The sequence below is a fragment of the Monodelphis domestica genome, chromosome 1, assembly GCF_027887165.1.
Source record: "Monodelphis domestica isolate mMonDom1 chromosome 1, mMonDom1.pri, whole genome shotgun sequence".
NCBI lineage: Eukaryota > Metazoa > Chordata > Mammalia > Didelphimorphia > Didelphidae > Monodelphis > Monodelphis domestica.
The window spans coordinates 667,333,385-667,358,175 of NC_077227.1; the positions used below are offsets into that span (position 1 = coordinate 667,333,385).

General features: G+C 40.1%; 1 protein-coding gene across 4 annotated transcripts in view; it reads left to right on the forward strand.

Moving 5' to 3' along the window:
- Positions 1–24,555, forward strand: part of LOC103096724 (E3 ubiquitin-protein ligase TRIM7-like) — a 263,229-nt gene extending 238,674 nt beyond the window's left edge. For 3 of the 4 annotated variants that reach the window (XM_016423974.2, XM_016423977.2, XM_056824396.1), the window contains 6 exons: positions 15,890–15,985; positions 16,787–17,017; positions 20,566–20,588; positions 21,664–21,779; positions 23,033–23,065; positions 23,358–24,555. In XM_016423974.2, coding sequence (XP_016279460.2) covers positions 15,890–15,985; positions 16,787–17,017; positions 20,566–20,588; positions 21,664–21,779; positions 23,033–23,065; positions 23,358–23,875 — 1,017 coding nt within the window. In that variant the 3' untranslated portion in view covers positions 23,876–24,555. Of the gene's footprint in view, positions 1–10,888; positions 11,256–15,889; positions 15,986–16,786; positions 17,018–20,565; positions 20,589–21,663; positions 21,780–23,032; positions 23,066–23,357 lie in introns of all 4 variants that reach the window. The other variant, XM_007476980.3, reaches the window with a different exon arrangement.
- Positions 24,556–24,791: the final 236 nt, after the last annotated feature.

Consider the following 24,791-nt stretch of genomic DNA (forward strand, 5'->3'; position numbering starts at 1 on the left):
AAAGAAAAACAACTTTGCCCTGTCATCCCCTTAAGATATTAGCTATGCCATCAGCCAAATTCTTATCAAAAGTCATCCATACTCCTTGTCTCCAATTTCTCTTCCTAACTTTTCATCTAAAACTTCACTTTCTATAGTTACCAGTGATCTCCTAATTTCTAAATCCCATGACTTGAGATATTATACTTGGTAGTCTTTTTGATCTCTTTGTGGTGTTTGCATTGATTAACCATTCCTCCTGAATATGAGATCTTCCCTTTGTTTTCCCCCTAAGTTCTGTGCTATATTTGACTCATTCTCACTCCATCTTCTACTTCAATTCTGTTTTCAAGGTTTTTTTTTACTTTTGTATTATTTCTTGTTCATGTTACCCCTCCCCAACTTTTTTGATTCATGCAGCTCCCAAACCAGTTCAAGCACTCATTACCTCCTACTTGGACCATTGCCTTCTAATTGATCTCCCTCCCTAAAGTTTCTAATAACTCCAGTCCATCTTCCAACTCAACTACCAAGGTGATTTTCTTACCAAGGAGGTCTGAACATGCCACCTCCTACTTAATAAGTTTTAGTTGTTCCCCATGAACTCCAGGATCAAATAGAAACACCTTTGTTTGGCATTTTTCTTCCAAACCTTGCCCCTTCCTGTCTTCTCAATCTTCTTAAATGACACCAGATGCAACAGTTAAGAGAGATGGGGAAACATATTAAGCTTTGACCACTACTTATATCTTAATATGAATGAGTTTATGAAATCCTTGCAAATGTTTGGGATGACCAAGCTTGAGGGTGCCTCCAAACTTGTTAAGATGCTCCAGTTGCCAAGGCTATAAAAAATGAGCTGAGGAGATCATCATTCAATTCATTGCTGTACACTGGTTCTCTGGCCAAGTCTGTCTCACACTATAAAGAAATACATTGGAATTCTAGCCAAACAAATACTCAGATCAATGAATTTAGTGTCTACTAACTCACTCTGTCTTATTAGTTCTTCAGGAACTGATGAAATTGAATTTCTGAATCTTCAAAAACAAGGATTATTTTTTGGATCCCATACTCTATGAGGAGTCTTCATTTCATATTAATGAAAAGTAGACTCTGTGGAAGGAAATGATTATTCATGTGGCCTTGCCCTCCAAATTCTACCCGTCTTCCTCCTGCTTTTAATATCCCAACCACCTATTATGGGAAACACAGGAAGAAGGAAAAAAACTTTTCTTCTTCAAGAGCTGACTGGTCCAGGGTTCAGCTCTCTGCTCTTTCTTCCTCTGGGGAAATTAAGCACAGGGACATAACTAGCTGGGCACATCAAGTCAAGTCAGCAAACATTAATAAGTACCTACAATATGCTAAGCACTGCATATTAAAGGAGAAACAGCAGAAAGTGGAGGACATCTATGCCTGGGATGCTTCCCTTAAGAAGGGAGACATTTCTCTTTTCCATATCCCACTGGAGGGGCTCCTATCATTTCAGGGTCCTTGGTGTATAAGGTGCCCAATCTTATACATAGTCAGTGAGGTGGCAGCACCACCTCGTGGTCATCTAAACCATCCCAGAGGGGGCTTAGCGCTCTCCCTTCTTGAATTCTACCTGGGACTTTTCTTTAGCATTTCTCTCTTCTTTCTTTGTCTCTAGCACCCTGATGCCACTTTTTTTTTCTATCCAGGATCCCAATGTCTTCTGATCTTTGGTTGTCTAAGATCCCATATGGTTTCCTCACCCTGGTCTGTATTCTTTGGGCAATGGTACATATTTAGGAATTCTTCTCTTTATCTTAATTCAAAATTCTACTGTTTGGTGTTTCATCTGCCAGAAACTGTTCTTGGGAAACTATCATATTGGAAAGGATCTTATAAACTCATCTATACTAAGCTTTTAAATAGGGTACCCTATCTTCACCTAAAGGAATAGACTGAGTGGGAATATTTCATATTTTATGATGTCTGTTTTCTCATGCCCTACTCATGTGACTTCATATAATCATAATATCATTTGGGAGGGTAGGTCATGTGTGGGAACAGTATCATTTAAGATAGAATTGTTTAGTGAAGATAAAACAGGATTGGAATTTAGGAGAAATTAGTTTTGTTGCTTGTTCTACCATGTACTATTTGTATAATTAAAAAATAATCTTTTATTTTTCCCCAATGACATAAAAGATAATTTTTAATATTCATTTCTTTTAAGGTTTTGAGTTCCAAATTCTTTCCAACTCTCTGATGTAGATTTTACATTTGTGGCCATGTAAACATTTTTCCATATTAGTCATTTTGTGGAAGAGATCTCAAAGTAAAAAAAAAAGGAAAAAAGTAGAAAGTGAAATATATTGTATGTTTCAGTCTGTATGCAGACTTCATCAATTCTTTCTTGGAGAGCAGATAGCATTTTTTCATCATGAGTCTCTTCGATCACTGCTCTATTGAGAATAGGCCATTCAGAGTTTGAAAAAATATTGCTGTCACTGGATATGGTGTTTTGGTGCTGCTCACTTCACTTTGCATCAGTTCATGTCTTTCCAGATTTTTCTGAAATCATTCTGCTTGTCATTTCTTAGAGCACAATAAAATATACAATCATATATTATGCTACCTGCATAATTTTGAGCAAGTTAATAAACTTCTCTCTTATTTTTCCTATCCACAGAATGAGAATAAATTTGACCTTTAGAAAAAAGCAAAGTATTTTAAACTTAGTAACCATCCTACATCTGATACTAGCTAGGTGACTTTGGGCAACTCACTCATGGGTTCACTTCTCTAGTAAGTTATGGTTGTGTTGTGATCCTTGGAAGACCAAGAAAATCACAGATCTTTGACACTTGACATAGTAGTCATCAAAACATCTAAACAAACATTTAAAAACATTATCCATGAACCCATAAACTCTACTTATTTATAATGTTAAAAAGTATAATGAATAATGTGACCTCATAATCCTAGAACCAAGGCAACTGATATAGCTCTCTCCTTATGGTGCTGGGGTTGCCCCAGAAAAGTCCAGGGAATTTTTCTTTAATGCCATAAATCCCCTATTCTAGAGTGGTCTTTCCACTGCTAGTACCTAATCACCAGTCCATTTGACCAATTAACCTCAATTGATTTTTACAAAGAGACATTTTCTTTGAAGATTAAGTAAAAAAAGATATAACAACATTTCTCCACAACCCTTGAGGGTACTCTTGTTTCTGTACCATATCAGTTCATGGGGAGAGTGGGCTCCGGCCCAATATAATTTCTACATAATATTGATCTCATTGTGTTCTCATGCAAATATGGCACAGCTTCTTGATGCAGATTATATCTTAATTCTCAATGGTTTACATTGCAAGGGGATAGGGCATTGCAGAACCTTCATGCTGGGTAGTCTGGCTTCAAAATCTGTTGTGGAATCTTTTCCCAGACCTTCTGATGGCTCACCTCTGGTCTTTTGAAGTTTACAAGGGGATAGTCATTTCTAATATCCTTCACTTAAAACAGGAATAAAACAAAAAATAAAAGGGAATTAACAAAAGGAATAAAAAAGGAAAGAATAAAATAAAGAGGGAAGGAGTCACGGTTAATTTTCACTTGGATGGAGAGGGTCCAAGGTGTTCCCCTCATTACATTATCTCCCAGTGGAATGAATCAGACCCAAAGAAGCTAGACAAAGTGCCTTCTGAATTGACCCTAGTTCTAGTTATTCTGATAATCAAAATGGTTCTTCTTCATCACATAACCAGGAGACCAGCATCAGTTAAAGGATGTCTATACTTCTAAGCCTCTCTAAGGCATTTCTATTAGACATCATCATGGTAGTTTAGAAAACAGGCTCCCCCATCTGCTCCACTTTGGGGATGTTCTCAGGTCACCATACCAATTCCTGTTTAGCAGCACCCATTATTATAGAACTATCTATTAACTCTAAGGGAAAGATGAATCAGGAGAGTCTATTAGACTTTGCAGAATTCTCCTATTAATATGATGAGATTATAAATTATGGATCACTGTTTTGAGGCAATGATAGGACACTGGGAACTCTGAATGATAGGCTGATTGAGGATTAGCCTCCCCTCTTTATAGTGTATAAAAACAAATTAGTTATATTTTCTCATGTGATCATTCTCTAGGACTTTTTGCCTTTTCTCACATACTTTCTTCTAGAGTGCAACAACATAGTAATAGCAGTAGTAAGTAGTAGTAGTAGTAGTAGTAGTAGTAGTAGTAGTAGTAGTAGTAGTAGTAGTAGTAGTAGTAGTAGTAGTTGTTGTTGTTGTTGTTGTTGTTGTTGCTATTTGTGGGGGGCAATTTTCCTTCCTCCTTGCTGCAAAGAGCAGTAATGGTGACTTTCAGTGGAAGCACCAACCAGTAGGAGACAAATGCTTACATGTAGTCTGAGCAGTGACTTTCAGGACTCCCTTCCTGAACTCTCACCTCTTGTACAGAGAATAGGGGCTATGTTTTCCTTCTGAGACAAGTTATCCTAGAAAGTAAGATCACTGGGTATTCTATGAGACTTGGGGAGACTATATAGGACTCCTTTCAAAGGAGTAATTCACTGGAATGACAAAGGTTGGTCTAACAGCCACTCTAAGTGATGAGTATTTTCTGTTTCTTTATCTGTATCTTTATCTGTCTATTTCTTTATCTGGACTCTTTAGAGTCCTTAGTACCTTATATAGTTTTTATATTGCTATCTCAAATGCAATTTCCCTGTTGTATATTGAGTGTCTGTATATGAATTAGGGACCCTTTACCTACATTTGGAGAAATTTAGGTAGAAACCATACATAAACTTAATCTCCCTGGGTTTAAAAGCAAAAAAAAAAAAGCAAAAAAAAAAGCAAAAAAAGCAAAACAACAACAACAAAAAACCAAACATTTTCTGTTCACAGTAAAAAAACCCTTTTCTCCTTTCCCAATAGGGTGTAATGAAGCAATGTAGTGAAAGTGAAAAGACTACTGTCCTGGGAGAAGATTTGTGCAGTTTGGTTCTGACCCTCCCTCACTATGTGGCTGCAGGCTTCTCATACATGTTCTGTGCTTCTTTGAGCCTGAGTTTCCTAATCTATAACTCATCTCTAAAACCTATCCTTCCTGTTTTACTGGGTTGTTGAGAGCAAAGCCATTTAAGCAAACTTCAACATTTATCAAGCATTTACTGTGGGCAAAGAGAGCATTGTGTACTGGAGAAGACAAATACATTAATGAAGACTAGTTCCTTGCCCTCAAGGGGCTAACCATCTAGTAGAGCAATAAAATAACTAATAGCTTCAATATGTAGGAGCATATGATATCTGTATTATAGTGATATACAGCAATTTGATTTGCTGGGGGAATATTAGGAGAGGATTATAAAGTTTGAAATGTGATGCAAATGGAGCAGGGGTTGATTAGGAAATTTGTAATTTGAGTCTCCTGGGCTACTTGATGAAATGACAGGATGTAATGGGACGTTCCTTACTCTGCCATCTTGGCTGCCAGAAGCAAAAATCCCAACAGAATGTGATGGGAAGCCATGAGGTATAAGGTTTTATCCCTTAGACTCTGAGTAGACTATTTACAATTTGTAATAGAGCACTGACCATTAGATGAAGGCAAGTGATAATGGGGTGGAAAAGCCATACCTATTGCTGTCTAGATGAAAAGTGAGCTCATCCCCCTCTGAAAATAGAGATGAGAGCTGACTAAGGAGGAAGAACCCAGATCTCTGCTTTATTTTGTCCTTCTTTAAAGGTTCTATGGTGGATCAGGATGGAGAAAGGAGATGCTCCTCCAACTCTCATTCAGTGGTAATGGTTTATTGCAGCAAAAGTACAAGGCAGCATCAATTGGATGCCAACACCCAACAAAGGCTGGGATTCTATGAGAGCAAAAATAGGACATCAGTGACCCTTAGTCCTTTAGTAGCATCAAAATCAAGAGTTATTCCTCACATATGTGTTGGCTACATATGTTTCCTATATGTGTGCTTCTGCATTTGTGAACTCAGTGCTTATTCTTTCCACTGACATAGTGTGTTTGTGAGAGGGTGGGCCATAGGTTCATGGAGGAGGAGTTTTGTTTTTATTATTCTCTCTATTAGCCTCAGGGCACCTGTAGAGGTGAAGGGTTTGGGGTAGAGATGAGAGATCACAAAGCTCTGTGAGTGAGGCAAAATGCAGGCACCTTTTTCTATATACAGGAATTCAGGAATTTTTGTGTAGATAGATGTCTGACCCGTGGAAACAATCTTATATATCAGTGACTTTCTTAGACTGTAAGTTGAAGAGAAGGTGACACTGTATTGACAGGTGGAAGTTCTCCATTGGGTACTCATTACACCAAGAAAATCATGGAGGTAGGCAAAAATTGTTAAAACAATATTGATGCTCTATTCCAATGTCCTGCTTACGCTTGATATCTTCTGAGACTTTGCCTGATCTCCTAGTCAATGGCAATTTCCTTTTTCTTCCATATTTCTGTTATCACTTTCTCTATATTAACATTTATCATGAAATGTCAGGAGAACTGGCTTCAGAGAAGAGTCTAGGGCTACTGGATTGGAGCAAATAAACCTTTGGGGTGACTCCTGCCCCAGGGCAATTACTACTGGTAGGTGCCATCAAGAACTCATGAGAAGCCCTTCTGCTAAAGAAAGGAAACCTGGGGTTGCAAATAGATGTTGTTTTGTATTAGTCTTGCAACTGTGACCCAGGTTCAGGTGTGTTGTGAAGGATGTAGGCCTAGGACAACTTTGATCTGAGAAAGCTTCTGTTCTACCAGCAGCTACCTCTCACCAATCCAACAGATTCTGTACTGTTTTTTTTTTCATTGCAGTAATATTTTTTCTCATGTTTATTTTTAAAAGGTCTACATTTGTGGTGACCATCTCCCATTTGGGAAATTAACTGCATACAGATGTTGATGTGGCATAGTGTTCTCCCAGGACCAGAAACCGCTGAGGTTTGGATATTGGTTCAAAAAGAAAGGGGGGGGGGCGGGAATCCAAGCCACCGTGCATCTCTCTGATGCATGTGGCAAAAATTCTTAACCTTCCATAAAATGCTTAAATGAGATTTAATATTGGAAATTGAAGGGTGGACAGGTTTTTGCCCAAGTGTTAAAAGCTTCCATTGAAATTGTCATTTGTTAAGCGTTTATGGATATGTCTGCAGAAAAAGGATCTGCTGTCTCAGCACAATTTCCAAACCTCTTGGCTTTGAGTCTGTGGGGACTTTGAAGTGTGTACAAATACTAATTCTCCACCCTGTCCAGTCCCAGGCTTAGATCCCACCCATACCCAGGGATGAATAGCACTGGGCTCAGCTGTCTCCCCAGTCTTGGGCCCCTTGTCCTCCCCAGTGGGTTCTGGTGGTTCACAAATATGAATTCTCCTAAGAAGTTCTACTGTGACATCCTAAGAGGAAAGAGAAAATGATTTGTTGAAGTTTGAGGGGAATATGCAGAGCTGAGCCCCAGGATTCCTGCTGATTCTCATGGATCTTGCAAGAGTTCAACAGGATCTCTGTCCCCTGATACTCCCAAATCACTTTATCATAAATTACTGCTCTTGGAACTATGGGAGGTCCCCAGGCTTCTTGGTCTAAAAATTCTACAGCTGCTTTCTACTAGTAAAACTTCATTTCCCCCTTTAAATTACACTGCTTTCACTAAGGAATTAAATCTGAAGGCTCTACAATCTTTGAAGATCTTCATAAGAGGAAATTATGGTTCTTAGAAGGAGAAGATACTTGCCTAAAGTCACAAAATAAGTCTTCAGCAAAGGTGGACAAGAATTCTGTTCTCTTGAGATCTTTCCACAGAACCACCTATCTCTCAGGATCCTTGTTCTGAATCCCTGTTAGATGTTTCTCTCTTTTAAGCTCTCATAGTACCCAAGAAGGTACTTGGAATACCATAGGCTGGGTATGAACTGTTCAAGAAAAAACTAACTGAGATCAAGAGATACATATGGAATAGTGGGAAAAAGCATTGACCTAGAAATCAGAAGAGTTTAATTTTAGTGCTGATTTTGCCATTTGTCTTGAGGAAATAATTTAAACTGGTTGAATCTCTTCAATAAAATGAGTATATAGCATCTTGGGTGTTCTTTCTAGTTTATTGATCCTAGAAAATCAACCCTAGATCCAAAGCACTTTGTGGGTCAGTATCTATTCAAAACCAGGGTCTATGGACCAGATGAGAAAAATTCCACCCTTTGCTTCCCCCTTTGTGGAAACCACCAAGGAGGGAAAGAACATAAACAGAAAATACATGTGACCAGGAAATTTGCCTCTCTCATGCTACAGATTTACTGATATTCCCTGTTGATAACCTCATGATTGTTTCAATATACTTCTGTTGCTTTTGTAGTCTCTGAGCTTCTCACTGTTATCAGTTTCTGGACTTCATTGCTGTATCATCATTTATTGGCCATCTTGATTCCTTTCTGCTAAGATGTAATGACTAGAAAGCCTCTTCTTGATAATGGTTGGTTTGTGGCTGTTGTTTTTTTTCCCCCATGGTCTAAGCTATGGCACAAATAGACAAATAAAATCCATCCAGTGTGCCCTAGGCTAATCAAGCCCATTCTTTTGACTGTCTGTGTCCAACATTGATTCAGAAAACTATCTGAGTTAGAAGTAGAAAATTCTTTCTTATTCTTATTTAATCCCTGATAGCAATCCAGTACCCACCAAAACCCTTTTCAGGGACTCTGTCAAAGCATTCCTTTAGGAAGATGCAGAGGAAGTACAGCAAGAACAAAAGTGAAGAAGGTATTTTCATTGCCTGCCATCTTTTTGGTCCACATTTCTACCTTTATTATAAATATCTATCAGCAATGACCACCACTACTACCTTGACTTTTTTTATGCTGAATTCTGGACAGTTCAATTCTACAATTTTTTTGATAGTTGCTTTGCTTTCTAAAGTTATTATGGAGGTTAAATAAATGATATATGGAAACACTCCAAAAAGCATATCCATGTAAAGCATAATATTTATTTTGTTTTGATACCCATCCTCTTATCTACAAGCCTATAGTTCATATCTCCTCAGCTCTTCTTCTCTATACCATAATTCATCTTCTTGAGGTATAGCAAGAAAATCCAGGATTTAAAGGGGGGGAGGGGGGAATCCAAATGTTGGAGGGAAATGGAACTGCTTCCAAGTCCCTCCTACTAGTGACTATCTGCCGCCCTCTGCTGGATGAATGTTTCTCTTTTAAACTATTTTTGTTTAAAAAAACCTTTTAGCTTTCCTGACATTTTCTCTCCCCCATCTTAGAAAGAAGTAGTCTGACTTCAGGGTTAGGGTTGAGGGCTTTGGACCTCAGCCTTTGGGAAAGTTGTAGCTTCCTTGTCTCTGTTCCTTCCCTACAGTCTGCCTTTCCCCTTTCTGGAGTACCTAATTTCCAAGACTTTTTAGGAAACTTGAGTGAAGTGGAGTGGTATTAACTAAGGAGATCCTCTGCACATGGTCTTGTCCAATATGACTCATGTTCTTGTCTTGACCTTTGGCCTTTCTTGGGCCATAAATTTCTAGGGAAAAAGCATGGAAGTGGGGAGGGAATTCTCAGCAAGAAGTAAGAGTTCCTGGTGTCTCTAGGGTAGGGTAGAGAGAAGAGTAGAGCAGTTGTGTCATCCTGTCTTTAGGGGTTTCACCTAAGCTAGTATGTATCTACAGACTGGGGGAGTAGCTCATAGCTTGTTGGAAGGGTAGAACTTTCCCTAAGTAAAACAGGGTATGTTTTTGTCCCTCCTTTAAGATGTTACCTAACTATCTCCAGAAAACCCTGGGTTAGGCACTGTTGTGTTGTAGGAGTAGTGACTCTGTGTCCCTTCTCTTGAGGGAGAGCATGCCATCCTATGATCTGCAGGAGACTCAAGTCTATCACATCTCTTTGGCAGCTAGCTCATCCTAGGAAGTACTGATATCTAGGAAAAAGTGCTTCAGGTCCGGCAGTACAGGCTATGAAACCAAAATCCTCCTGCCCTCAGTTTCTTATTTAGACTCGTAAGTTGCTGGACAGGTAGGTGTAGGTAGTTGTTGGGAGGCCTGAGTCGTTTGGGAAGAAGAGGGGCTTCCATTTGGCACTGGAAAGGCCTCCTGTAGTTTCTCCCTAGGGGAAACCCTCTCCCTTACTTTCCTACCCAGAAGGGAACAAGTTGGTGAAAATTTTGAGACAGAGATAGGCACCCTAGAAACTAGGAGGAAGCAGTGTTCTTACACATCATCTTTAACCCTTAATTCTTCTCACCCCAAGCATTCTAGCACTTTAAGTGAAACCTCAGACAAAGTACTTCCCCTCTCTTAGGTACAATTTCCTCCTCTGTAAAATAAAGAGGTTGCATTAGATGATGATCTTCTTGCTCTAAATCTTATAACCTATAACAGTATCCTCACAACTTCCTTTCCCTTCTCCCTGTCTGTCTTGGCTAGTGTGGCCTCTCTCTATTCCTTAGTCACAAGCCTCAGGAAAAAGAGCTGGAGATAGAGCATTTTCTGGAGAACAGACCCAGACCTAGCATGTAATTGGGCTGTGTTCAGGAGATGAGACCAAGAAGAGAAGCCAAAGATTAAAAAAAAAGATACTTGGTTAACTCTAAATGCATCCTAGAGCTTAGAAAGAAATAGGGTTCAGGCAGCATTTCATAAACAGTCTTGGTGGTTTCATATTTCCTGATTGCTGATAGTCTTAACGGTTATTTCTCACTGGTTGTAGGGGTCGGAGTCCATGACTTCTTTTTCACTTAATCACATGGAAGAGTCAGCCAATCAACACTGGAATGGGTTCCCCAGAAGCTGTCCCCCAGCTTTTCCCAACAAGACAGGATCCGATAGGATGAGCCACAGTTAGATCACCAACTGCAAGACCCCGGGGCTGCCTATGGAGGGGCTAGGCAGCTATTGATTTCTATTTTCTTTTCAGAGGAGAAAACCACATGCTTTGTTTGTGCCTAATACTTTTGGATTCCAGTGACCTTGGGTGATGGACTTAGCTTCTGCTGGGTTGGAGGGAAGTGGGAGCAGCCTTCTGTCTGCAGTGCAGAGAGACCTTCCTGCGGAGAGACTTACTACCCAAACGCCAGCTTCATAGATTGGTGGAATCATTGGTCTGTTGGCTCCTGCTCCAGATAGCTATGGATTCTCCATCGAAGTTATGTGCCACGCACAGGGAAGCTTTGAAGCTTTTCTCTCAGGAAGATCAGAGGCCCATTTGCATGGTGTGTCATGCCATCCGGGTCCATGCCACTCATCGTCTGCTGTCTGTTAATGAGGCTGTTCAGGACTGCCCAGTAAGTATTCTCAGGCACTGGGGGTGGGTTTGACTACTTCGGTCCATCTTGAGCTTGGGTAGATGGATAGATAGATGGATTGATGAATGGATGGATAGATAGAACATTTATGAAGTGCTTACTATATTTGTGCTGAGTGCTTGAGATATAAATACAAGAGGACAGATAGTCTCTTCCCTGAAGGATCTTATATTCTAATGAGAGAAGACAACATATAAAGGAAAACTGGAAAGGGAGGTGATGTGGGGCATGGGAGAACTTGCCCTCTGGAGGCTAGAGTGCTCTGTAACGTCCACCGGATTGGACCCCTAGAACACTATTTATTGGGTCCGCTTCCTTAGTTATTGAGTCCTGGGGCTTATTAGGATCTCTAATCCACAGCCCAGAATTTGAAATATTCAGAAAGCCCGTTCCCTTCCGTTCCCTTCCCAAGTTATATGACATGCCAAAATGAAAATTTAGAAGCAGCTACATGGCACAGTAGGTAGAGTGTTGGCCCTGGAGGCTGGAAAATATAAGTTCAAATTTAGCCTCAGACACTTACTAGCTGTGTGACTTTGGGCAAGTTATTCTGTCTACCTTAGTCTCCTCATCCATAAAGTGGGGAAAATAAAACTATTTCACAGGGTTGCTGTGAGACTCAAATCAGATAATATTTGTAAAGCACTTAGCACAGGGACTGGAACATAGTAGATGCTTAATAAATATTTTCTTTCCTCCTTTCCCCCTAAAAATCATATGATTGTAAATAGATTGTAGATTGCTAGATGGTTTAATGAATAGAACACTGGATTTGGACTTATGAAGAATTGAGTTCAAATTTAGACAATTTAGACAATTGTCTGCCCAAGATAATTACTAGCTATGTAACATTGGGAACGCTATTCAAACTTTATTTGCCTCAGTTTCCTCATCTGTAAAAGAGGGAGAATAATAGTGCTTACCCTGCAGGGTTCTTTTAAGATCAAATGATGTAACCTAGGGAAAGTCTCTGCAAAACTTAAAATGCTATTTACATGTTAGCTATTCATTATCATTATCATCATCATAATTTTCACCGTCATCATCGCCATCATCATCATCATCATCCTCCCTGTCCCATTTTAGTCTAAAAAATGTTTATTTTTAAAAGTTGTTTAGATCTGTGAACAAAACTCTTAGTATGAATCATCCTTCCACTGATGTAGGTGGGCAGTGTCTGTAACTAGAGTTTCTGAGAGTTGCCTAGGAGGTTTAGTGTCTATACTATGGTCACATAGAAAGTGGACAGAAGCAGGACTTGAACCCAAAGTGGCCAGTTGATACAGTGGAGTCAGTAATGAACCTGGAAACAAGGAAGTCAGAGGATCTGTGCCACTGACCTCTGCTCTGCCCTGGCAAATCTCTTCCCCATTTCTGGGATCTTAGCTCTTTATGCATTAAATTAGAGGTTAAATAACCTCTCCAGGCTGTCCTCCTGACTTTCTGGACTTTCTTTATGATGTTCCCTAAGCTAGTACCTTTACCTAACCAACCTCCAACTTTGCAGCATCCATTTATGTGTTGTCTTTCCCTATTAGGATGTAAAATCCATGAAGGTAGGGATTGTCTTGTTTTCTACTGGTATTTTCATTCCTAGTGCTTAGGGTGTCTAAGTGGTGCCATAGTACATATAGTGCATGGAGGCAGGAAGACTCATCTTCCTGAGTTTAAAGCAGGCCTCAGATATTTATTAGCTATGTGACCTTGGACAAGTCACTTTACCCTGCTTGATTCAGTTTCCTCATCTGTCAAATGAGCTGGAGAAGGAAATGGCAAACCACTTCACTATGTTAGTCAAGAAAACCCCAAATGGGGTCATGAAGAGTCAGACATAACTGAACAACAGCAAAGTAAATCCCACAATATGCTGTCTACAATAAAGATATTTAAAATAAGGAGACACACAGAATAAAGGTAAAGGGCTGGAAGAAAATCCTACTATGCTTCAGCTAAAGTTAAAAAAGCAGGAGTGGCAATTATGATCTCAGACTTATTGTAATGGAATACTATTGCACCATAAGAAATGGCAAGTTGGTCACAAAAATCCCTTAGAAGACAAATGTGAAGTGATACAAAGTGAAGTGAGCAGAATCAGGAGAACATTGTACTCAGTAACAGCAATATTGTACGACAAACAACTGTGAATGACTTAACTATTATCAGCAATGCAAGAATCCAAGGATCCAAGACAATTCCAAGGGATTCATAATGAAAAAGGCCATCCATTGCTATAGAAGGAATTGGTGAAGTTTGCATGAAGATTGGTGGATTGAAGTATACCATTATTAACTTTATTTCCTCCATGAATTTTTCTGTAGTGTAAACAATATGAATCCTCTTTTATAATATAATGAACATGGGAAAATGTATGGTATGATAACACGTCAACAACCTCTATCATATTGCCTGCCATCTTGGAGAAGTGGTAGAGTTGGAGGATGGGAGAAAACATGGATCAAAAATGTCAGAAAACAATGATTGAAAATTGTGCTGAGGTAATCTGGGGGAAAAAACCCTGGGATAAGAAGACCTCAGTTCAAAAATAAAAACAAAAAACAAAAAACAACAGCACAGTGCTTGGTACACTATAAGCATTTAATAAATGCTTCTTGACTTGAAATAGAGACTGTAAGATTATGGTCATAATGTCAAGATAAGTCAGACTGGATTCAGTGAGTCTACTGTGTATAGGTATTATTTGCTGCAAACAGTATCTACATATATCTTCGCACTCTGTAATAGTCAGCTTGTACCTGAATTGGCCAATCTTAAGTGCCAACTCCATTTTTGTGACTCTAAATTGAATGCTTGCCTACTATATCAGGCTGCAAGATCCAAAATATTATAGAGATGATAAAATAGTGGGAAACGAGAACACATCAGTGGTACAGAGGATAGGCCATGGTGGAAAGTCTAAATGTATGTTGTGACTGAGGAGAATGTTTCAGGAGGAGAAATTTCTAACCCTGTGTATGGGGATAGCCTTTGAATAATGGGAAAAATATTTACAGACATGCTTGTATATATGCATATATGCCATGGGCAAGGTCCAGCCTTATTCATGACTCCAGGGGTTCCCAACAGGTGGTGAACAATCAGTCAAGAAAATAACAAACAGAAGACAGCTGTATATTTATGGCCATGGGCATGCTTTGCATCTGATAGCTGCTCCGCCATACCCAGGCTTGATGTTTATTTTTATACCCATTTTCATGTCCAAATAGAGATATCTGGAAAAGTTATACATTAACTTTTAACAAATCACTTGATTAACATTCTATATTCTTGTATTGTGATTACAGATTCTTGACAGCATAAAGGTTTCACACAAGATAGATGATTTTATCATAGGTGGCTTAATTTTCTCATTACCCTGTGAGGAGTTTTGAGCTTACAAACAGTCAAGGAAATTTACTTATTATTTTTAATAAAAATAAATAACCAATCAGAAGTTCTTAAAGACAATTCAATAATCATATCATTGAGGTTGAGAGGTACTGGGAACAGAATTCAGATTTAATATTAGACTGATCATTTTTCAGTTAGGGAGTTTCTCAAGGGGAAGAATCAAGTCACTGAGGCATGTTGAAGCTTGGTGTACCTGCATGTTTTGTATGAGCCTTTATGATTGATTTGTATCCTGGCTTTATGAGAATAAGTTTCTGTGAGTGGGAAAGTTCTGTGTTTGGCTTGTAGCTACAGTTTTACTGGAATTATGTACCTAAGTAAAAGTTAACCCATGGTAGTCTTTTGGGACTGGGTTTGAGGGTCTGATCTTTTGGGGATGTTTTTGGGAAATGAGTACAGGTATTTTGCTTTTGTATTATTCCTTCTGAGACTAGGGGGAATAGTAATCATGTCAATTCCATAGGTGAGGGATGTTAATGAGAGAGGTTATGCAAAGGGCATAGAGTGGGCAGTCCCATCTTGCCAAGGGCCACTCTGTGGCCTCCTTAGCTACCATGAGTGACTTTGTCAAGGCGTTGTGGCTTGATGACTCCCAGCACATATACATGTATGAGTGTGGGTATATATGTATATATGTGTCCATATAATAAATACATCTTATTTGTTCATCTACATATCTATCTGTCTGTCTATCTATCTATCTATCTATCTATCTATCTATCTATCTATCTATCTATCTATCCATTTATCCATCTATCTATCTATCTATCTATCTATCTATCTATCTATCTATCTATCTATCTATCCATCTATCCATCTATCCATCTATCCACCTACCTATCTATCTATCTATCTATCTATCTATCTATCTATCTATCTACCTACCTACCTATCTGTCTATCAACTTATCTATACATCCATCTATCCATCAGCCTGTCTGTCCATCTATGTTATCTGTCTATCTACTTATCTATTTACTTCTTTCTAGAAGAAATTCCTTAACCTGTTTCATCACAGCCAGGTCAGATTGTCAAGTCTCTCACATGGGCTCAGCCTTCTTTCTGGGAGGACTTTATGAACTTAGTTCTTTGGACTATCCCCTTTGGCTCAGGGAATCATTAAGGCTATAGAGTTTATCTGGAGCCCAGACTGGGTATTGTGGGAGAAACAAAGCTGCCAGATAAACATAAAAGTATATTTTCTAGGATAAATTGTCAACTCAACTGGCATTTCTGAAGACAAAAAAAGAAGAAACCCTAGAGACCAAGCTGTGTGGTGAACGAGAGATCCAGGATATGCTGGTAGGTGGACAACTTGATACCTGCACTTTGGTCTATGAGAAAAGAGACACTGGGGTAGCTGAGGAAGAGAAAGAAGGAGTTGACCCTCTGACCTTCTTATGATTCAACTTGTTCCACCTTCTCCCTTTTCAAATCCCTTAGGATATATTGGGCAGAAATCTTCATGGTCCTGACTCTTTGCTATTGGCTGTGGTCAGGGTAGAGTTGCTTTTACAAACACAAAAGAAAGTGGTAGGTACTGTGTTATGGATACCCCAAGTTGTTCCACTGCTCCCCTCACTTAGACTCATAGAAGCCTAATCAGAAGGACCTTAGAAAGTACTAAACCCAACTTTTTATTTTACAGAAGATGAATTTTGCATTGGATTTAATTGATTTGAATGAGGAAATTGCAGCCTCTGGTCTTCAGCCAAGTCCAGCAAGTTGTTTGATAGAGATAGAGAGAAACCATACAACTTGACATGTATACACATGAACAAATTCCCATGTATATACATACATATATCCTAGGGCATGTGTCCAGGGTCCTTGAATAAAACTATATTATATGACTTTGGCTCAAAGTTCTTGCCTTCTAGAGGTGGATTGATCTAATCTGCCTTGGGGTTTGTGGTGGACATTCTTGATGAAGAGTGTTATTTAGGAACTTGCTTTATTCCTTCTTTCCTTCCTTTCCCAGAAATAAAAAGAACACCAGGACTTCACAATTCAGAAGAGTCCTCCAAATCTAGGCAGGCTACTCATACAGGGACCTAGAAAGGATCCTTGATTTGGAGCATCTTGGTCTTCTCTTTTCTTCAGAATCTAATCAGTGTGGAGATGGAAAAGGTGACAAACAACTTCAGAACAATGCAAGAGTTTCTAAAAGACCAGGAGAAGTCTTTGTTGGTCCAAATGGAAGAGCTCAACAGGGATATTGCTGAATGGAAGGAACAGTTCAGCACCCAGCTTTCCAGCAAAGTGTCACACCTCCGCAACCTCATGGCTGAAGTGGAGGAGCAGCGCCAGTGTCCAGTACTGGAGCTTTCAGAAGTAAGGGGAAAGAAGGAGGCTTGGGCTCAAGCAGGAGACCTTTGGGAGCATGGCTTAGTTCAGGGAAGGAAACTCTAGATCTAGGATGAAGGGAGAAATCCCCAGGCAAGGAAAGAAGCCAGAATTAAAAGAATCTCCAGCTAGGATTTTGCTTCTGGGTTTTGCCTCTTGTCCCCTCTTCCTTTTCCCTCCCTTTGTTCATCATTGTCTTTTCAGGACTTTTAACCACTTTTAATGCACATTTAACCTTCAATATGGTAAGAGGGAATTTCAGATATACAGTGTACAGTAGAGGTTAATCCATCAATTCTCATTTTTCAGTCAACAATTTATTTCAGCAAAGATTTATCAAATATCTTCTATGTATAGGGCACTGTGTTAGACCACATACTCACATATAATATCCCAAAGCCACATTATGCTTATAGAACTTACCTTTTCCTGTAAGGGATTCAAGATGTATATAGAGAAGTAAATACAACTGATTTCAAGTGGAAGAATTCACTGACGAGAGAGTCAGCAATCAGATCTCGTCTAAGCCACTTACTAGCTGTATGACTCTTGGCAAGTCCCATAAACCTCTCTGTGACTCGGCTTCCTTGTTTGTAAAATGAGAGGTTTGGACTCAATGGCCTAGAGTTGCTCTTCTAGCTCTAAATTTATGATGCTGTGAATAGAGTGGGGTGTGGGGATTAAGAAAGATCTCTTTTAGAAGGTGTTATCCTCTAAGTTGACCTCAATATCACCAGATCACTAAGGCAGGAGTTAGATCAGGATTAAATAAGACAAAGAATATTTTCTAGTTACTTTATTTAGTGTTTCTTCCATATTAAATTTGCCCCAGTGAAGTAAGGTTTTTGCCTCCTTGATCCCACTTTCACTAATCTGAGTTCTGGTAAAAACATTGTGTTTCCCTCAAAATCATCTGTCATCCGTTTAACTCATGTTCCCATATCTGTGACATGAGGATTCTCCTGTCTTCCTACCATATTCTCCATGCTCTTCCATGTAAGCAGCTCTCTCCCTGCAAGAATGCTAAACTTTTGTTTCATTCTTGGTCTCATTGATCTTTCTGTCTTGGATTATTCCATCAGCTCTGATTTCTGCTTCTGTTCTGCACACCAACCGCCTTGGATCTACCAGATTTTCTCCCTGATGTTTTTTTTCAAACATTTCATCACTCATTCCCATTATGCCATACTCCTGGGAATAATGCCCAAACCTGGCCCAGATGGATTCAATGTACCTTATCTTTTTTTAAAAAACTTGTACTGTGTATTGGTTCCAAAGCAGACGAGCTATAAGGGCTGGGCCAGGGCGGTGGGGTGTAAGTGATTTGCGTAGGAAGTGTCTGAGGTCATATTTGAACCCAGGAGCTCCTGTGTCTGGGCCTGGCTCTCTATCCACTGAGCCACCTAGCTACCCCCTACCTTATCTTTTTATATGGAAATAAAAAACAAGCAAAAGTAGTTAAGTCTATTTTATTATAGACAATTCCTAGGCTCTGAAATATCTCTTCTATATTCACAATAAGCTTTATTTAACACTAAAGCCTTTACTCAGTCATTTTACAGAGTTCTCACAGAATGTTGGTCCGAGCTAAATTCCTGGATCCACATTCCAGGGTTGAGAAGGTGGCAGGGTCTGTTTTAAGACCTGATTCTATCTGGAGGAAGGACACTAGAACTTACTTCCTCTCCCCCAGCCCAGGGAAATAGAAGGGCCCATTTGTCAATAGAGAGTTGGAGTTAGTGAGGGAAGGAACTAATCCTTTCCCTGTCCCCTGTACCAAACTATGAGATAAAATCACATCTGGGATTTAGCCCCCTGTCACTCCCCCTGCCTTCAAAAGGCTCTACAGGAAGCATACTCCTAGTTTGTCCTTATACACAGACACCACTCTCTGTAGGTACCTCAAACTCAACATATCAAATAGAATTGAATATTCTCCCCCTCAAATTGAACTCATATTCCCCTGAAGCCACTTAAATTTTCAAGAGGTGAATTTCCTTATTGTCATTTATTAATTTAACAATTCTCAATTATAATAAATGTATAATAATAGAAATGAGTCATTATTAATTAATTAAATCAAGATGTTTTGGTCAGTTGACTCTCTCCACAATCCAAAAAGGACTCTTCCTCTGGTGTTAGTCTATATATATCCCTGGTGAGCTCACCACTCAGGCTTTCTCCAGGACATCCCAAGCCATCTCTGATTGGTAAATAGCCACTGAACAGATACTTAGAGGCCTCATCTTCTCCCTTATTACTTCCTCACAAGAGAGGTCCTTGCTGGGACCCAGAAGATGCCAGTACATTCTGCCACATGGCTGGACCACTGTACTTTTTAAGTGATTTCAACATGGCAGCTCAGCCCACCCTTAATCACAGTTTGCCTTGGCTGGTCAACCCTGCTCTTAATCCTTTTCTCCTTAACAAAGACAAAAGATCCCAACCCATTTTCATAGCCTGTGTGTAGCCTCAGCTTAGAGTCAGATTGACCTTGGTGGTGCTAAAAGGGGAAATTATTTCACAAAAAATGTCATAATTCACTATTAATTTTCCATATCCTCTTCTTCCCTTCCCACCTCCACCAGTTTCCCACTTACTGTCAAGGACATTACAGCTTCCCAAGCGTCATATTTGATTCCTTATTCTTACTCACCCCAAATATCCAATATATTTTCAAATCTTATAATTTCTTTCTTTTTTTTATAATTTCTTCTTCATAGTATATTTCAGATAGAGCACATGACAGCTAGCCTAGATCCATATACCTATACATCTCACCTGCATTTTTGCAATAGAGTATTATAGTAACTATTCTCCTTGTCTCAAGTCTCATCAAACTCCAATTCATTCTCCATCCAGCTGCCCAGGTAATTTTCCTAAAGTGTAGATCCAACCATGTCAACCCCTACTCAACAAACCCCAGTAGCTCCCTATTACCTTCAGGAACAAATATACAGTCCTCTGTTTGGCCTCCACAACCTGGCCCCTTCCTACCTTTATAGTCTTCTTATACTTTCCTCCATTTCTTCTGGAATACAGCTACACTGGTCCATTTGCTATTCCTCAAACTCAGTACTTGGAATGTTTTGTTACTTCTCAGCTGTCCCGCCTTCCTTTGAGTCTCAACTTAAATCTCCCCTTCTGCAGGAGGCCCTTCTGGATTGCCCAGCTTCTTAGGGCTTTCGCCTCTAAGATTACCTTCCATCTACTCTGTGTGTGTGTAATATATACCATGTATTTGTGAGTTGTCTCTCCCATTAGAATGGGAGTTCCTTGAAGGTGGGGAGCAGTCCTGTCTTTCTTTATGGCCCAGCACTTAATACAGTACACAGGATATAGTAAACACTTTTAATAAATACCTGCTGACTGGTTGACTATGGAGTGAGGCATTTTCTATCACTAAGCATGGACAAGAGATACCATTCTGACGCCGCATCAGAGTTAGCATGAGCAGGGGTTGGGGAAGTGTGGGAAGGTGGGTCTCTTGTTCTCACCACAGATACTGAGTTTCTTTCTTTTCCCCTCTCTCCTAGGACACCGGAAACATACTATGCAGGTAGGAGCCTTTCTTTTGTACCATCCCCTCCATCCTTCATGCCAACCATGAGTTGAAGACTTTATTCTATAACCTACTCTTTCCCCCCATCACACAATGACCTCCTCCTCATCAGAGCCAGAACTAGAGGGAGACAACTGGGGCTTTGCTTCAGGATGGAGATTAGAGACCATTTATTTTTACTGGGGAAGAATTTTCTGCCCCTTTTGTTTCAGTCCCCCAGATGGTTGAGCACTTCTTCCCATGGCTAATCAGCCCTCAACCTTGCCTTCCTTATCCCCTGCCCAACTTTCCTCCTTGGACAGCGAACCTTTTGTCAGGGCAGAAAACTCCCAAGGTCTTCTTGATCCTCCCAGTGGCCACATTCCTGGACCCTTCTTGGAGCTTATTTTCTCTTTCACCAGTTATATTCCAAGGGGCCACAAATCTCCTTTATCTTTTGCTCTGAGTGAAAATAATGAATGAATGAATGAAAAAGTATTTTGAAGTATGTGCTATGTTAAGCATATCATAAGCTAAAGACAGGCATGAGAATAACAGAGCTATTAGCCTTGAAATATCTGTTCTTAAAGTTGGGAGCAGGGGTTTATGGAGATGGTGGTGCTAGCATGAAGTTCTTTTCCTGATTTGGTTAGATTCAATGAGAGGATAAAGTGGTCAAACACAGTCTTTTTGTAACAGGTTGCTAGGGAAGGACTTTGTTTCCAAAGGTATAGAAGTGAACTGTTGCCATTGGTGGCCTATTTGGTGACTACTCTCCATTTTCCCATGCATGTAACTTGGACCTCCATTACTTTGTGTCTCAACTTCCCTTGAACCACATGGACCTTTTCTGAATCTATCCCGAACCTTAGTAGAATATCAACCAAGGAGGAGAATATCTATTTGTTCAAGAGGGAAAACACTGGCCTTTATTGCCCAGAAGTGGCAAAACAGTTGGTGCCTAAGATTGGGAGGGCCTTAAAACCACAGAGCCAAGAGAGGGAGGACCCCTAGGACCATTCATTTGCTCCCACTCTTTTATGGTACCCAGGCTTTGGCTCTAGAGCAATTCTAGTATCATCTGTTTTTTCAGGGTTGAGATGCCAATGGCCACAGACTCTGCTGCTGTATTCCCAGAGCTGAGACACAGAGTCCAGCACCTCTCTGCGAAGAGCTGGGTCCTGCAGAAGAATCTGAGGCAATTCACAGGTCAGAAGAACCACTAGAACAGTATAGGACCCAGACCTATGATGTGTGTGTGTGTGTGTGTGTAACAGAGACAGAGAGATAGAGAGAAAGAGAGAGCCAGAGAGATAGAAAGAGAAAGAGAAACAGAGAGGAAGATGCATTGAGACATAGAGAGATGGGGAGAGAGAACAGGAAAAAAAAATATTCCTATGTGTGTTGAGATACCGGATCATATTTGCATGTGAGATTCAGATCGCATATACACATGTAAGCAACTCTCCAAGACTAGAAAGTGAAATCTAAATTGGTAGAGGAAAATTCTCAATAGGAGCTCCTTTCCCTGGTACCATCATAGATCCAGCCTCTTTGCTTCTAGCAAACACTCTCATCTTCTGGATGGAAAAAAAAATGAGCCAAGTCCAGGAGGGTAAATGACTTGCCCAGTTGAGAGGAGAATAAACATCAGAGGTAGCAGCTGAACTCAGAGCCAGTGCTTTTTCCACTGTAGCATATATATGTATATGCTCACATGTAGGTGGATACCTACAAATATAGATATGCAATGTAGTGCTTCCCATGTGGTATATATACATATATGTGTATACATCTCTCTCTATATATATACATATATACATATCCACATATCTATATCTATATCTATGTGCATGTATATATCTGTGGCTATTTATTTATACAATGCATACACACTATTTCTGCATGTGTGTGTGTATACATATATATGTCTCTAGTATAAGAATTAAATTTTAATGGTCACTTCTGGACAAAACTAAGCTTGTAATTGGCCAAAATCACAGCTGACTCCCATCATAATCTAAGGTTAAAGGTCAAGGGGTTTGGGATCTGATCCGTGATTTCACTGGCATAGAGAGTTCCGGATAAGGAATTGTCTCGATCATCCAGTGTACAGCAGAGGCAGAGGTTAAATCTAGGTCTACCTGACCCTCAGACCAGCTCTGCCATGATGACTTTAGCCTACAATCAAACTTTGGTGTGTTTGATTGAAACAGAAACAAATCATCTTTTATATATTTTTAGGTTAAAAATTGGAACTTAGGGTTATAAACCGTATGAAATGTTGCATGGGATGTATGTGACTGGCTGTATATGATTATATAGGATAGTGAGTAGTTGTAGATGATTGATTTTACAAGCCTACGTGTGTGTGTTTATAACCCAAAAAGCCAGAGGGAGGAAAATGTCTCTCTAGAAGAAGCAAGATGGAAGATGCTCACTTCTCTCTTTTCTCTTTCTAGAGCGTCTTCAATCAGAATTGGAGAAAAGGAAAGGTGGGTGAATGGCCATGTCCTTGGATGAGAGAGTATCTTGCAGGCCTCCTGTTTACTGTACTTCTAACATCAGCATGTTTTTGTGCTGTCATTGATGGTGGCTGGGGTGGAAAAACTCCAAGGAATGCTTTTCTTCTGGGGTCAAGAGTTATAAGATGCAGACTGGCCTCTAGAACTCTAACACCATCTTCTTCTCCTCTTGCCCACATCCTCTCTCCCTTGTCGGTGGTCTCCCTACCTCTCCCACACCCCCTCTCCCTACCCTCTTCCCCAACTCCTTACTCTCCAACAGTGCAGCTGACTCTTAACCCAGACACAGCCAACTGCCATCTGTTGATCTCTCCGGACCAGAAGACCTTATCCTTCACAGAAAACCCGCAGAAGTTGCCCTACAGCGCTGAGAGATTTGACTCCCATTTTTGCGTGTTGGGCCAGGAAGCCTTCAGCTCTGGGAAGCATTGCTGGGAGGTGTGTGTGGGAGTGGGCTCAATGGAAGGTTGGGCTGTTGGGGTTTTTAGGGCCTCTGGAAGAAGGAAGGGAGAAATCAGCTTTTCCCCCTCAGGAGGGATCTGGGCTATACAGATGCTGCAGGGATATTATGAAGCTCTCACCACCCCAGAGACCCCATTGACTCTGAGCAGTCCCCTTGAGAGGCTGGAGGTCTCTCTGGATTTTGAAGGGGGAAACCTAACCTTTTCAGATGCACAGAGAGAAACTCTCATCTTCAATTTCTCAGTGGATTTCCATGAGGAGATCTTCCCCTTCTTTTGGCTATGGGGCCAAGGGGCCAAGCTTACTGTGAATCCTTGAGTCCTAGGGAATGTTCCTCCCACTGGGCCTCAGTTTCCTCATTTGTGAAATGAGGAATATGTGTGCAGGAGGGTGAGAACTGACTCTTTCTTATGCTATCAGCCCATAGGCTTCCCTCTATGGAAGAAGCAATAAAGTCTGTCTATAAACTACCAACCAGAGGGGTTATCCTATGTAGTCCAGTCATTGTGAACCCTTCATTCCTCAATCTTTTCTGATATTGTTTACCTCCACTTGCCTTTTGACATCCCTTTTCTTCACCATTTTATGTGCTCTCCATTCTCCCCACATTTATGGACTCTTTTTGCCCTCTTATTGTTTTCTCTCCCACACCAAGACCCCACTCTCCTGTTTTATATACTTTTCATCCCCTTTCTCATCATAGCCTTTCCCTGCTCCTGCCCCCATTGCTTACCCTGGGCCAGGCATTTGCTGGTCCTTAGGATTTTTAGTGGGGGAAGAAAAGTGGGGATGCATCATTAAATCCCAGGGATTTTGAACTGGAAATATCCTTAGAAGTCATCTAGAAAAGGACTTCTTAACCTCATTTTATCTCATGTACACTTTCAGCAGCCTAGTGAAGCCTTTGTAACTCTTCTCAAAATTATGTTTTTTAAATGCATAAAATAAAATCTGTATGATTATGGAATTCTATTGAAATAAAGATATAATTTTTCCCCTATGCAAGTCCACCGATTTCTTGAAATCTAAGAATTCCTAATTTTAGACTAAATCGTCATGCTACAGAGGAGGAAACTGAGCCTAAAATAGTTTATGCCTTGCCCAAGGTCACATAGGTGACAAAAGACAGAGCCAGGATTCATACCCAGGCCCTCTGCCTACAAATGAAGGATTTATTCCCATTAAAACAAGATGTTAAGATACAAAGCAATGTTGAGGGAAGAAGATAAGCACC